The sequence below is a fragment of the Chiloscyllium plagiosum genome, unplaced genomic scaffold (assembly GCF_037043375.1).
Source record: "Chiloscyllium plagiosum isolate Xiang-an unplaced genomic scaffold, Cpla_swu_hap1 HiC_scaffold_5, whole genome shotgun sequence".
Lineage (NCBI taxonomy): Eukaryota > Metazoa > Chordata > Chondrichthyes > Orectolobiformes > Hemiscylliidae > Chiloscyllium > Chiloscyllium plagiosum.
The window spans coordinates 52,044,420-52,060,882 of NW_028270143.1; the positions used below are offsets into that span (position 1 = coordinate 52,044,420).

Genomic DNA, 16,463 nt, shown 5'->3' on the forward strand with positions numbered 1-16,463 from the left:
GGATTTCCAAGAAGATCGCACATATTGACACAGGTATCAAATTTCTACAGAAATGCAGGCAAGCAGGAAAGATCCCAAAAGGATTACAGATCATGAACCTGCTCAAGTTAACCTACGGTGGCACGGTGGTTCAATGGTTAGTATTTCTACCTCACAGCACCAGGGTCCTATGTTCAATTCCAGCCTCGGGCGACTGTCTGTGTGGTGTTTGCACATTCTCCCTGTGTTTGCATGGGTTTCCTCCAGGTGCTCCAGTTTCCTCCCACAGTCCAAAGATGTGCAGGTCAGGTGAATTGGCAAAGCTAAATTGCCCATACTGTTAGGTACATTAGTCAGAGGGAAATGGGTCTGGGTGGGTTACTCTTTGGAGGGTTGGTGTGGATTTGTTGGGCCGAAGGGCCTGTTTCCACACTGTAGGGAATCTAATCTAGTCTAATCAACACAGACTACGCGGACAGACTTTGCCACTGCACGTCTCTCAAACTCCTCAATCATCTCGTGCACCAACTCTACAGCAGGCGCCACAACCTTGAAGCTAAGATGGAGTCCACACTCTCAGCCTGCACTCAAGATACAACAGTACAGATACGGGATATTGCCAAACAGGCAAGGTGACAAAACTACACTATGTTCGTGCACACCAAGAACAAGAAACTAGAGAAACTTGACATCACCATCAGGAGTAGCCAAGCTCACCCTGGCACCACAGTGGATAATGTTATTACCGCGGGGAAGTCCATTGTCAACTTATCGGACCACACTATTCAACCGGAAGAGATTGAAGTTCTGAGCAGGGGTCTCACTTTCTGCCCCACCACCAGAATGGACTCCATGGGTCTTGCAGCAGACATGGAGAAATTCATCAGACGAATGAGACTCCGGGAATTCTTTCAAGTTGCCAGCAGTGATCCCAACGAACCGACTGAAAAACCAGAACAGTCATCACAGGGATCCGTAGAGGAGCGACCAAAAAAGGAGTCAACTTGGACCCCACCGGAGGGCTGCTGCCCTGGGCTTGACATGTATGCTCAAACCGTCAGGAAATATATAAATGTCAAGTTCATCAGCCGCACCCACAAGATGCAAAACATTACCCGATCACAACCCAACGCCATCCATGCTCTCAAAACCAATCACAACATCGTCATCAAACCAGGAGATAAAGGAGGAGCCATCATCATTCAGAATAGAACAGATTACTGCAAGGAAGTGTACCAACAACTGAACAACCAGGAACACTACAGGCAACTACTGGCCGACCCGATCCAAGAGCACACCCGTGAACTAAATACATTGATCAGGACTTTGGATCCAGTCCTTCAAAGTTCCCTACGCGCCCTCATCTCACGTACTTCTTGCATAGGTGACTTCGACTGCCTTCCAAATATACACAAAGCCAACGCACCAGAAAGTCCCATTGTATCAGGCAGTGGGACCCAGTGTGAGAACCTCTCGGGCTATGTCGAAGGCATCTAAATGTAAGAACCACAAGAAGCTGGCATCAAACTTCAGTGGGCAGGAAGGAAAGGAAATATTAAAATACGGAGCTTTTGCTAAAACTATGCAAAGTACCAGTTAGATCATATTTGGAATACTATGAACAGTTTTGGTCTTTTTATCTTAGGAAAGATATACCAGCTTTGAAGGCAGTTCAGAGAAAGTTGTTTGGGTTTGTAATCATTAGAGTTTAGAAAAAATATACAGAATTTGTAAGGTCTGAAGAAGAGTCACTGGGATTGAAACATTAACGCTCACCACAATTGCTGCCAGACCTGCTGAGTTTCTCCCAACAATCTTTGCTATTGTTTATCTCAGATCTCCAGCATCTACAGTTCTTTGTTTTATTATATAACATTCTTCAGGGTGTTGACGGTGCAGATGTGGAAAGGTTGCTTCCCCTTGTGGAACAGTCTCAGAGCAGAGAGCATAATCTCTGAGTAAAGGGTTACCCATTTACAACAGATGTAAGGAGCTATTTCCTGTCTCAGAGGTTAGTGAATCTGTGGAATTCTTTACTGTAGAGAGCTGTAGTGTCTGTTTGTATATCCAAGATTAAGACAGATTTTTAATTAATAAGGAAATTAATGGTTATGGGGAAATGGCATGAAAATGGAGCTGAGGATTATCAGATCAGCTGTGATCTCACTGAATGACAGAGCTGACTTGATGGGCTGGAAGGCCTTCTTCTGCTCCTTAGTGCTATAATCTTCTTACATATGACTTCAAATGGGCATATTGGTCCATTTGGTATCAATAGCTCAAACAAATACCAATAAGGATTGTGGCAGTAATGTACTCAAGGCTTCTCAGCCGCACCATTATGTAGGCAGCTTGGAATCGCTGCATAACTTGATATGACTGGAAAACAGTAAATGTAACAATAAGCTCTATTCCTGGAGCAACTGGCTGGTGCAGAGGCTCTAGTTGAATTATTTAGATATTTGTTTTGTGTTGTATATGGGAGTCTCCAAAAATACAGCTTCTTCATTCTAAGAAGATTGTGAAGAATTGTTTGTATACATTGTAACTTTTTAAAAAATTGACTCATGGAACAAGGAGCTTGGCAGCATTCATTGCCCATCCTTAATTGCCCAATGGCAGTTAAAAGTCAACTACATTGATGTGTCAGAGATGCCCTCATCCTCTGAGTGAATAATAAAAATAAATAATTTAATCAAATGTAATTGAAATATACACAAGCATTGTCTCAAAATCCAGTTTGAGTATTTCCCTCTATAATCGTCCAACACTGATGTCAACATTACTCATTCTGCTGATGGCTCATTATTCAGCATCTCTTCTCAAGATTTGAACATATACATGTGATTTAATTCTGTTACAGTCATTCTCAGTGACATTAAGCTCTTGCTTCTGAGTCAGAGATGGCAGTTGTGTTTCAATCTCTCATTCATCAATAATCTTGCTGATGGTATCTGATCTGTAATACTGTCATAGAGTCATAGAGATGTACAGCATAGATAAAGATCCTTTGGCCCATGCCACCAGATATCCTAGATAAATCTAATCCCATTTGCTAGCATTTGGCCCATATCCCTCTAAACCCTTTGTATTCATAGACATCCAGATGTCTTTTAAATGTTGTAATTGTACCAGCCTCCACCACTTCCCCGTCAGCTCATTCCATTCACACACACCATCCTCTGCATGAGAAAGGACTCTTTTAAATGTTTCCCCTCTCACCCTAAACCTACGCTCCTTTCATTCTGAACTCTCTCACCCCAGGGGAAAGACCTTATTTACCCTATCCATGCCGCTCATGATTTTATAAACCTCAATAAGGCCTCCAATGCTCCAGGGAAAACAGCCCCAGCCTGTTCAGCCTCTCCCTATAGCTCAAATCCTCCAACCCTGGCAACACCCTTGTAAATCTTTTCTGAACCCTTTCATGTTACACAACATCCTTCCAATAGGAGGAAGACCAGAATTGCACACAATTCTCCAAAAGTGGCCTAACCAACGTCCTGTACAGCCACAACATAACCTCCCAACTCTTATACTGAATCCCTCTGACCAATAACTGAAAGCATACCAAACGCCTTCTTCACTATCCTATCTACCTGCAACTCCACTTTCAAGGAACGATGAACTTGCACTCCAAGATCTCTTTGTTCAGAAACACTCCCCAGGACCTTACCATTTAATGTATAAGTTCTGCACTGATTTGCCTTTCCAAAAAGAAGCATCTCATATTTATATAAATTAAACTCCATCAGCCACTCCTCAGCCCAATAGTCCATCTGAGGTAACCTTCTTAGCTGTCCACTACACCTCCAATTTTGGTATCTTCTGAAAACTTATCAACTATACCTCCTATGTTCACATCCAAATCATTTACATAAATTACGGTGGACCCAGCACCGATTCTTGTGGCACACCACTGATCACAGGCCTCCAGTTTGAAAAGCAACCCTCCCCCACCACCTCTGTTTTCTATCTTTGAACCAGTTCTGTATCCAAATGGCTAGTTCTCCCTATATTCCATGTGATCTAACCTTGCTCACTGGTCACCCATGAAAAGCCTTGTCGAACGCTTTACTGAAGTCCACATAGATCATGTTCATCACTCTGCCTTCATCAATCTTGTTCATTACTTCTTCAAAAAACTCAATCAAGTTTGTGAGGCATGATTTCCCACGCACGAAGCCATGTTGACTATCCCTAACCAGTCCTTGCCTTTCCAAATACATGTACATCCTGTCCCTTAGGATTCCCTCCAATAACTTGGTGATGATCTGTAGTTTAATCATGCAAGGTTTAAATCTTGCTTCATCTTTAATAATGCCTTGATTGTAGACTCCTGTCTCAGCTTTCCTTTTGCTTGAGGCTATAATGGTGAGTTTGAGACATCAATGAAATACTATTCATGTGCAAATCGCAGAAATGCTCATTCGCAATTTGTCTGAAAATACAATGCCCAGCATGCCATGCATAGAGAAAACTTTTTTTGTGTGTAATTCTATCGCAACTACTGCTGTAAAAGTTAGATTATTTTTTTTAATGCACTTTGAAAAGTAGTTTATGATGACAATAAACAGTTTGTCTTGAGCATACGTTTCTTGGCAGTGGAGATTCTTTTATACCGGTGATCCACTGTGATTTCAGTAGCTTGGATTATGCGTTCAATAAAGTTTATTCTGGTTTTGCAAACTTGTACTTCTCATTCAATATCAGACCTGAAGGCTTTCTTGAGTCTGACTGTTTGTACTTCCTTTGTGTCTCCCGATATTAGTATGTCACTCAGGTGATGTATTACCCTGTCATTGCCTTCCAATGTGTTTGATTTTGTTCTTTGACAGATTTCTGGAGACAGTAGTATTGCAAAGGGTGACCTGTGCAGCAATAATATCTAAAAGATATAATAAGAATAGTCAGATTTTTCAGCCTTCATTAGGTGGTAATTGAAAAAGTGCACTGTTAGCATCCAGTTGGGTGATGAGAGTACTCTTAGATTTGTTAGGCTTCCATTGGTTGAATGCATTAAGTGAATCTTACATTCCTTTGCTTTATTTAATTGAATTCAATTATCATTTAATGAAATTATTATTGAACCATGAGGTTTTAGTACAGTAACCATGCCAGAACACCATTGCATTGGCGTAGTAATTGATTTAATCATTCTTTGTCTGACCATGCATTTCTTCTTTAACCTTATCCAAAAGTAGCTACAGCACTTTTCTTGCTGCACACACCAGATTGGTCCCTGAGTGTAATGGGGTACTCTACCTTCAATGTCCCCAGCCCTATGAATAATCTTGGGAATTCACTTTGAAATTCGCTTCCTTGGTCTACCTTGTGGATTAATTTCAGCTTTAAGCACACCTTTCTGCTTTACAGAGTACATTCTGATCCAGAATGATTAAAAGAAATTCCATGGTTTTTCTTCCCTTGTACCTCAGCTTCACGTGAATTAACCTTTTATTTTCAATGATGTTCTTCCACGTCTCTGTAACTTAATTGAGGATGGCTGAAATTATATCATTTATAAACCACTTAAGCTGATCTGCTAACACTGAGACACTAACTCAGGTGTCAAGTTTAAATTCTAGCTCCTAAGTTACTTCCAGTTTTACACACAATTATTTCTATAGTTGCTGATTTCTTCCAAAGAGTTGTTTTCTAGTCTGTGGCAGCGCTGTGCCTTTATGAGATGTCCTGATTACCTTGTAGAGATGTGCGAAAATATCTCCTTCAGACAGGCAGTCAATAAACAACTTTGAATTCTCCCTGCGATAAATAAGACAAAGAATCCTGAGCAGACAGGGTCAGGGCTCACACAGACCCAGGAAGCCTTTTTAGTTTTGCTTTCAGTTAGTGGAGATTTCTGTAGGCTGTGATATCTTCTTCTTAAAAATCAAAATGGACAGATGGTTTCTTTCTTCTGGGCTAGACTAAGAGCATGTGAGAATCATGGATGTGTTGCTGAATTGCATTATTGCTGAAAGGAATGTTTATGGGAGGCTGCCTACATCAGAACAGTTGATGATTAGTGATTAAATAATGCATTATCTTGTTCAGTATTTTCAAAGAGTAAAGTTATGTCAATTCTTTTTTCTGTTGCGCCTGTATTCTAATGGTGTTGTGAGACTAAGGTGTGTTTTGATTAAAGCTTAGTGGTGGACCAATTTAATCATATCTGGAACACAGCGCCTTCCACTTGCCTTTTAAAAAATATAAAAGTTAGTTTCTAGGCTATCCCATCATATACCTTGGGAGGTCTCATCCATAACAGGTCTTGTGGCGTTTTCAGCTCTTGAACTTTTGGTTTCTGATTCACTCTGATGTGCATTGGCAGACTGCACACCTTTTCAAAACATCCCATTTTCTGCTGTTGTGGTGCTTATCCCCTTTCTGGGCAGTCATCTCATCTGTCTAGTTTGTTCCTTTCACATCTCAGACATTCCTAGATGGCATTTAGCATGTTTTTCTCCATTTGGTAACCTGTGTTTTTCACTTTCCTATCTGTCACCTCTATACAGAATTGCCTGTCAAGATGGGGCGGCACAGTGGCTCAGTGGTTAACCCTGCTGCCTCACAGTACCAGGGACTCGGGTTTGATTCCTGCTTTGGGCAACTGTCTGTGTGGAATTAGCACAATCTCCCCGTGTCTGCGCAGGTTTTCTCTGGGTGCTCTGGGTTCCTCCCAGAATCCAAAAATGTGCAGGTCAGGTGAATTGCCCATAGTGTTAGGTGCATTAGTCAGGGGTAAATATAGGGCAGGGGAATGGGTCTGGTTGGGTCACTCTTCAGAGGGTCAGTGTGGACTCATTGTGCCAAAGGGCCTGTTTCCATACTATAGGGAACCTAATCTAATTTCCTCCATGATACCTCATTTTCCCTATGTGCCTGTTCTGCTTCTGAAGTTCAATTTGCCAAGTGATAAGCATGGCTTTCCCTAGCGTTAAATCTGGTTTGGCTTGTAAAAAAATTGACAAGGCCTCGTCTGAAATTGCGATAGTTTCCTGATCCTGAATTAATGCTGCCTTCAGTCCCTCGTGTACATTCTCCTCTGCCAGCCAGTTTTGAGCACTTGTGTTTATTCTTAGCCTTCCAAAGCCCTCTATTTTATTTAATTAAACTTCAGACATTATTTTTAGACTTCTCTGCAAATAGAAATACATGTCAAAGCCATTAAATGTCTTCAAATGATACTGCATTTTCATCAATGCACTGTCTTGCAACTATGTCATTCTCATTGAACCTACTGCAGACTGTAATGTACTGATCTGGCCTTTTGCCACTATTTGGCCCAAGGCAAAAGCTTTCTACACCTCATAAATCTTTTCTTCCAAATCTGCTGTCCCTAGGTGAGCTGTACTCTGTTGATCGCCTGTTAGCACTCCTAAGCAAAACTCTAATATCAGCCAAGACCAGATATGCCAACAGAGAGAGCAGCCTAGTATGGATTAGAGAAATTCCAGAACATACCTCTTTCAGAGAAAATTCTTAATGGAAAATGATCAAAGCTCCTTAGATAAGACTTACAACAACAGCAGTCAGAGTTTTCTCCTGAGGTTTGAGGGTTAGGATTTTGTTCTGAAAAAAGGCCAGAAAAAGAAATAGTTCAAGTGATTGCCTGTCTTGATTGTCATTGCTGGAAAATAACAAAATATATCAATATTCATCACCTAAAGAATGTAGCACTATAAAAATAAATGAGTTAAATTAGAGATGAGACCAGTAGAGACAAGATTACAAATGCTACCTCATCAAGGGTGAATGATAAGATATATTAAGCTCAATGAACAATATGGCTGTCCTGACTTACCAGAGATGACTCACACGGTTCTCGCAGCACCAGAGGACAGAAATCAGAGTTAATGTTTTGGGTCAGGTGATCCTTCTTCCGAACCAGATGCTGCCAGACCTGCTGAGTCTTTCCAGTAATTTCTGTTTTGTTTAACAGCATCCATAGTTCTTTTGGTTTTTATGGCAGGATCCAGAATAATCAACCCCAAGACAATGCAGAACACATTTCTCCAGATGATAGGTGAAGGCCACTTGGAAATGGAGATGTGTAAAACATAGATCTGGACCACTATATACTGGATACACATCTTCAAATATAGTGAAAAAGTAATGTCTGCCTATAATGTATGCCAGAAATATAGTAATACAGAAATATACTGCAGAAAGAAGAGATTGCAAATTCTGAGGTACCTCACTGACAATGGCAGACTATGGGAGCCATTTTATTCACATACAACCAGAAGTGGTATCTTATTATTACAGATTACTACTCAGAAACTGAATTTCACATCGAACAGTAGGGTGAGGGGGCCAAAAGGGGAAGTGAGTAGTCTACTTTGTCCAAACTCGCACGATCATGTTGAATCAAAATTAACTGGTCAAGTAACAGCAGACCCGTGAGAATGTGGGGCAATTTATATGTTGTGGAAGGGTGTTGGGCCAGTGGGTGGGGGAGCTTCACCACAAACCAATTCCCAAGATTGGGCATTTGGTGAGAGAAGTTTGTCTGTGAACTGAAAATCGATTTCAGTCACCAATTTAAAAGGGTCCTACTCTCATTCTGTAAGCCTGCGGAACCCAAAGAAATCAAATATATTAACAGAGGAGATGCAATTGTACCCTTAACTGTACTGGCTGGCTTGCCATAGTCAAGTGACTTCTACCTCTGCTTTAAGTGCCTTTGTGTTTAGTCTATGGGAAACAAACTTCACTTGAAACATTATCACCCTTCCCTTCCTCTGCTCTATGGTCTGTATTCAGGCCTTCATCTCTTTATCCTTGATATTACTCACTGTCAATATTTGTAATAGCTTCTTGTTTTCTTTAATGATGAAAGGCATGAGATTTCAATGTTAAGATATTCTCCTTTTGTATTAATGCTGAAAATCAGGATGATGCCGGTTTGCAATTGCCAACTGATGATTTCACACCATATTTTATGTTGGGCAGAGAGTGTCTGATTTGCCTCTGTAAAATCTAGCACAAAGTTCCCTTTTTCTGATAGGTGACAGTTTTGGGAGATACAACAATCATGTCAGCTGTACATGTTTCATTCATTAAGCAAAGGGATTCCTGAAAAAGTAGTATGAAATAATGGAATCTAATTCATCTCCAGGAAAATGTACAGATTTGGGTTCAACATCATTATCTAGGTTCAAATCAATCTCTTGAACAGTATAAAGAGTGCAGGGACATTCATAAGAGTGAAGTCAAGAAGACAAAGAGGGGATATGAGATAGCCTTGGGAGATAAGTTTAACGATAATCCAAAGAGATTCTACAAATGCATTAAGAGTAAGAGAGCAACTAGAAAGAGAATAGGGTCCCTTAAAGATCAAACCGGGCATCTTTCTATTGAACCTCATGAGATGGGAGATATATTAAATGAACACTTTTTGTATGTTTTACAGGGGGTAATGAAATGAAAGCTAGAAAATGCAGGAAAATAAATATTGATGTTTTGAAAACAGTTCACATTACAGAAAGCAAAGAGCTGGAAATCCTAGAAAATATAAGGGTGGATAAATCTGTGGAACCTAGTATATCTCAGGAGACTGTGGGAAGTTAGGGAAAAAGTTGTGGAGCCCCTTTCACAAATATTTGTATCATCCTATGGGTGAGGTGCGGATGACTGGAGAGTGGCTAATATTGTGCCATTGTTTAAAAGGAATGTAAGGAGAAGCCTGAGAATTATAAACCTGTAAGTCTGACTTTGGTGGTAGGTAAGTTGTTGGAGGTGATTCTGAAAGTTAGGATTGATATACATTTGGAGAGGCAAGGAATAATTAGGGATAATCAGCATGATTTTGTGCAAGGGAAATCATGTCTCACAAACATGATGAAGGTTTTTTGAGGAAGTAACCAAAACGATTGATGAGGGAAGAGCGGTAGACATTGTTAATCTGGAATCTGGACTTCAGTAAAGGTTTTGACAAGAATCCACACGGTAGACTAATTAGTAAAGTTAGATCAAATGGAATTCAGGGTGAGCTTGCCAATTGGATATAAAATTGGATTAAAGGCAGGAGACAGAGAATGGTGTGCAGGGTGGTTTTTCGGACTGGTGATCTGTTACCATCAGTGTTCCACAGGGATCAGTGCTGGGCATGCTTTTGTTTGTCATATATATAAATTAATTAGATGAGAATGTAGATGAATGGTTAAAAAGCTTGTAGATGGCATCAAAGTTGGTGGTATAGTGGACAGTGAAGAAGGTTATCTATGATTACAGAGAGATCTCACTCAATTGAGTCAATGGGCTGAGGAGTGGCAGATGGAATTTAATTAGGATAAATGTAAGGTATTGTATTTTGGTAAAACTAACAAGGGACGGACTCATACAATTAAAAATAGAGTCTTGGGTAGTGTTGTAGAACAGAAAAATCTCGGGGTTCAGGTACATAATTCTTTAAAGTTTGTATAACAGATAGACAGGGTGGTTAAGAAGGCAGTTTACATACTTGCCTTCATCCCTCAGATCTTTGAGTGTAGGAGTTGGGACGTTATGTTGAGGTTCTACTCGACATTGGTAAGGCTTCTTCTGGAGTATTATGTGCAGTTCTGGTTGCTTTGTTATAGGAAAGCTGGAGAGGGTTCAGAAGTGATCTACCAAATTGTTGCTGGGAATGGAAGGTTTGAGTTAAAGAGAGACTGGGACTTTATTCACTTGAGTGCAGGAGGTCGAGAGGTGACCTTATAGAGTTCTTTAAAATCATGAGGGATATAGTTAAATGGAATTGCAGGAGCTTTTTGCTAGGGTGGGGGAGTTCAAGACTAGGGGGCATTTTTTAAGGTCAGAGGAACAAGATTTAAAAAGGGCATGAGGGGCAACACTTTTATACAGAGAATGGTTCATGCATGGTATGAATTTCCAGATGAAGTGGTGGATGCGGTACAGTTGCAATGACATTTGAATAAGTTCATGAATAGAAAAGGTTTGGTGGGATATTGGCCAAGCGCAAGCAAGTGGGACTAGCTTAGTTTGGGATTATGGTTGGTATGACTTGTTGGACCGAAGTGTCCGTTTCAATGTGTACGACTCTATTACTCTATGAATCTGCCTCATTACTACATTACCCAAGAGAATTTGGGTTTATAGAAGTTGAATCCAAATGGTCAAGAAAGTCCTTACAAATGCTAGAAGACAAAGGAAGTTTGCCTTCCTTTTACGCACATCTACACTTCTCAAGACTGAAATGAAATTGTGTGCAGAAATGTTGAATGGGATAAAGTATAAATCAACTGCAGACAGGATTCTTTCTCCAAGTGAGTAGGAGGAATAGAATAACTCTCAGGTAGAAGGATGTCAGCATATCAACAAGCATAGCCAATCCCTGCTTCAGTTGCTGAATGGCCAATCAGTACATGTCCAGATCCAGTCATGAAAATCCAGTGGAAGATGTTGTTGAAGCTGAGACTCCATGTCATCAATGTGATCTTTTATTGTGTGCTTTCAGGTCACACTATGAATGTGGGTATAAGGCAGACTGTTTATTGAGAAGACAAATTGCCTTCATGCTTAGACTTTATAGTAACAGTATTTATTGGACATTAATACTATATGCTCCCATATATGGTAATCATAGATATACTAGCCACTGATTTTTTGTTATATTAGATAAGAACTGATTTATCTTCTTCATAGGTTGATGTCCACATGCTGTTGAAACTCATTCATGTCAGAACGTTCTTATCTAGTGCAACTTAGTCTGGTGTAGTGGTGTCTGTTCAAACTATTTTGCTATTTATGCTCAGTGATATACAGCTGTGTGACATCTTCACAAGGTTGTTCCATGATCCTGAACTCTTTACACAACAATTGAGACTGACATTGTTAAGCAAATAAGAAGCAGCAGAGTTCATATTCAACATACACCTAGACTGGAAAATCAATAAATATCACCAATACCAGCAGCATAAATAAACAGTGAGACAATATCACAGCATTATCAGTATAACATCAACATTACAAGTGAGTGAAAATAACACATCAGCAATACCAAGCACTTCTCCTTCAATGCTAGGAGAAACAAATGCAACATTACCAGTGTACCATGACAACTCACCACAGAAAGTGACAAATGCCAAATTTACAAGATAGATGTATTCCCTACCTCTCAGAAATACAGTAAATAATACTTTTAGAAAGAAAGAAGATATAATGAAAACGTGCTTAGTTTAATTATGTGTTGATTGTTAATCTTTAGTTAGATATTGTTATGTTATGAGTTGTATGAGTTTTATATATATTTAATATCATTTCATTTTGAGTTTGGATTTTTGAATTTTGAACTAGTGGCATATAGGGTTTTCTGAGTGTCCGAAGGGGTTTCATGACTAATTACTTCTGCAGCCATGGTGATTTCTTTTAAAACAGTTTGAAAGAGATAGCCTCCAAGAGCTAATGAATATTAGTTTACATTGAAAGAGATTATGAGTGAACAATGTACACAATGTCATACTAAAGGCTTTCTGCTTTAAGATTTTGGGCTTTTTTTTACATTTAGTGGGAAACATCCATACCTTGGAGTGAAACCTTTCTGTTTTAGTTTCAATTTGGGCTTTCATGCAGGGTTCTTACCTGATGTTGGTTTCGTAAAGCAGTTGCTCCTGAGAAAGGGAGAAGATAGTTTAGGTTTGTTAAAAAAAACTCAGAGTAAAGAGCTTAGTAATAGTTGCAGACTAAAAGTGTTGGGCAAAACCCTGAAAGTGTTATTAGAACTTGAGAAATGTTAAGCTCAGGTGTACGAAGGCTTCAGAAGAAGGCCATCAGATTGTCCAGACTGTCCAGCTGAAGTCACAGTTAAATTAAGCCCATCAAGGTGGAAGAAGAAGAGATTTTCTCTGGTGTGAATATTGTGAAGGGATGCTGTGAGATTGCATTTTTTACCTTGCTTTTTGAAAGCTTTGAATGTGTATTAAATGTAAACAGGTTGGTTTATTCAATTTTACCTTAATTTATTTTGTGCAATAAACCCCTGCACTTATCATACAAACACGTCAACTGTAGCAAGGCTTACGCGATATAACCAACTACAAAGCAAAGTCAAATAGAATCGCTGACAACATTGCATCCCTCCCTGATGAGCTTAATACATTCTATGCTTGTTTTGAACTGAAGGTCAATGAAATGGTGTCACCTTCCCCAGCAGCCTCAGGTGCACCTATATGCACAGTCACCACTGCAGACATCAGATCAGCTTTCCTGAAGGTCAACCCATGGAAAACAACTGACCCACATGGAGTCCTCAGACTGTTAGATCCTGTGTGGACCAACTGGCGGGGGTATTAGCAGACATAGAATCATAGAGATGTACAGCATGGAAACAGACCCTTCAGTCCAACCCGTCCATGCTGATCAGATATCCCAACCCAATCTAGTCCCACTTGCCAGTGTCTGGCCCATATCCCTCCAAACCCTTCCTATTCATATAACCATCCAAATGCCTCTTAAATGTTGCAATTGTACCAGCCTCCACCACATCCTCTGGCAGCTCATTCCATACACGTACCACCCTCTGCATGAAAAAGTTGCCCCTTAGGTCTCTTTTATATCTTTCCCCTCTCCCTGTAGCTCAGATCCTCCAATCCTGGCAACATCCTTGTAAATCGTTTCTGAACCCTTTCAAGTTTCACAACATCTTTCCGAAAGGAAGGAGACCAGAATTGCACGCAATATTCCAACAGTGACCTAACCAATGTCCTGTACAGCTGCAACATGACCTCCCAACTCATGTACTCAATACTCTAACCAATAAAGGAAAACATACCAAACGCCTTCTTCACTATCCTATCTACATGCGACTCCACTTTCAAGGAGCTATGAACGTGTACTTCAAGGTCTCTTTGTTCAGCAACACTCCCTAGGACCTTACCATTAAGTGTATAAGTCCTGCTAAGATTTGCTTTCCAAAAATGCAGCACCTCACATTTATCTGAATTGAACTCCATCTGCCACTTCTCAGCCCATTGGCCCATCTGGTCCAGATCCTGTTGTAATCTGAGGTAACCCTCTTCGCTGTCCACTACACCTCCAATTTTGGTGTCATCTGCAAACTTACTAACTGTACCTCTTATGATCGCATCCAAATCATTTATGTAAATGACAGAAAGTAGAGGGCCCAGCACTGATCCTTGTGGCACTCCACTGGTCACAGGCCTCCAGTCTGAAAAACAACCATCCACCACCACCCTCTGTCTTCTACCTTTGAGCCAGTTCTGTATCAAAATGGCTAGTTCTCCCTGTATTCCATGAGATCTAACCTTGCTAATCAGTCTCCCATGGGGAACCTTGTCGAACGCCTTACTGAAGTTGAAAAATGTGGTGCTGGAAAAACACAGCAGGCCAGGCAGCGTCCGAGGAGCAGGAGAATCGACGTTTCAGGCATTAGCCCTTCTTCAGGAATGACCTGTCATTCCTGAAGAAGGGCTTATGCCCGAAACATCGATTCTCCTGCTCCTCGGATGCTGCCTGGCCTGCTGTGTTATTCCAGCACCACATTTTTCAACTCAGGTCTCCAGCATCTGCAGTTCTCACTTTCTCCTAGAACGTCTTACTGAAGTCCATATAGATCACATCTGCTGCTCTGCCCTCACCAATCTTCTTTGTTACTTCTTCAAAAAACTCAATCAAGTTTGTGAGACATGATTTCCCACGCACAAAGCCATGTTGACTATCCCGAATCAATCCTTGCCTTTCCAAATACATGTACATCCTGTCCCTCAGGATTCCCTCCAACAACTTGCCCGAGGTCAGGCTAACCGGCCTATAGTTCCCTGGCTTGTCCTTACCACCCTTCTTAAACAGTGGCACCTCGTTTGCCAACCTCCAGTCTGCCGGCACCTCACCTGTGACTATCGATGATACAAATATCTCAGCAAGAGGCCCAGCAATCACTTCTCTAGCTTCCCACAGAGTTCTCGGGTACACCTGATCAGGTCCTGGGGATTTATCCACCTTTATCCATTTCAAGACATCCAGCACTTCCTCCTCTGTAATATGGACATTTTGCAAGATGTCACCATCTATTTCCCTACAGTCTATATCTTCCATATCCTTTTCCACAGTAAATACTGATGCAAAATATTCATTTAGTATCTCCCCCATTTTCTGTGGCTCCACACAAAGGCTGCCTTGCTGACCTTTGAGGGGCCCTATTCTCTCCCTAGTTACCCTTTTGTTCTTAATATATTTGTAAAAACCCTTTGGATTCTCCTTAATTCTATTTGCCAAAGCTATCTCATGTCCCCGTTTTGCCCTCCTGATTTCCCTCTTATGTATACTCCTACTTTCTTTATACTCTTATAAGGATTCACTCGATCTATCCTGTCTATACCTGACATATGCTTCCTTGCTTTTCTTAACCAAACCCTCAATTTCTTTAGTCATCCAGCATTCCGTATACCTACCAGCCTTCCCTTTCACACTAACAGGAATATACTTTCTCTGGATTCTTGTTATCTCATTTCTGAAGGCTTCCCATTTTCCAGCTGTCCCTTTACCTGTGAACATTTGCCTTCAATCAGCTATCGAAAGTTCTTGCCTAATACCGTCAAAATTGACCTTTCTCCAATTTAGAACTTCAACTTTTAGATCTGGTCTATCCTTTTCCATCACTATTTTAAAACAAATAGAATTATGGTCGCTGGCCCCAAAGTGCTCCCCCACTGACACCTCAGTCACCTTTCCTGCCTTATTTCCCAAGAGTAGGTCAAGTTTTGCACCTTCTCTAGTAGGTACATCCACATACTGAATTAGAATGTTTAACCTTTTCTGCCTATGATATGGGGTTCACATTTGCTTCAAGAGGACCACTACAATTCCTGTGCCAAAACAAAATCAGGCAGCAAGCCTTAATGACTACCGCCTGGTGGCTCTGACATCCAATATAATGAAGTGCTTTGAGAGGTTAGTAATGGCACACATCAATTCCAGCTTCCCAGATTGCCTTGAACCACTACAATTCACCTACCGTCACAATAGGTCCATGGCAGTTGCTATCTCCCTGGCCCTACACTCATCCCTGGAGCATCTCGATAACATGGACCCTTACGTCAGACCCTTATTTATTGGCTTTTGCTTTTGCTCCACCTTCAACAGCATTATTCCTCCAAAATTCATCTCAAAACGCTGAGACCTAGGAATCTGCTCCCCCCTCACAACTGGATCCTTGCTTTCCCAACCCTGCAGACTGCAATCAATAAGGGCAGGTGATAACATCTCTTCCATAATAAACCTCAACACCGGTGCCCAGTTACTATACTCCGTACATGCTCATTAATGTGAAACTACATTCAACTCTAGCTCCAGTTGTAAATTTGCTGATGACACTACCATAATGGGTCAGATCTCAAACAGCAATGAGACAGATGTAAAGGAAAGAGGTAGTGAGCTTAACAGCATCGTTTAAAGACAATAGTCTATCCCTCAATGTCAGCAAAATGAAGGAGCTGTCCATTGGCTTCAGGAAGCAGAGT

At 40.8% G+C, this 16,463-nt stretch overlaps 1 protein-coding gene across 1 annotated transcript; it reads left to right on the plus strand.

Annotated features, from left to right (window-relative positions):
* Positions 1–627: 627 nt before the first annotated feature.
* Positions 628–1,476, plus strand: LOC148149926 (uncharacterized). Its single transcript, XM_087986887.1, has 2 exons — positions 628–1,279; positions 1,364–1,476. Exons 1-2 carry the CDS (start codon positions 628–630, stop codon positions 1,474–1,476), a joined length of 765 nt encoding a protein of 254 aa, XP_087843013.1.
* The last annotated feature ends 14,987 nt before the right edge of the window (positions 1,477–16,463 follow it).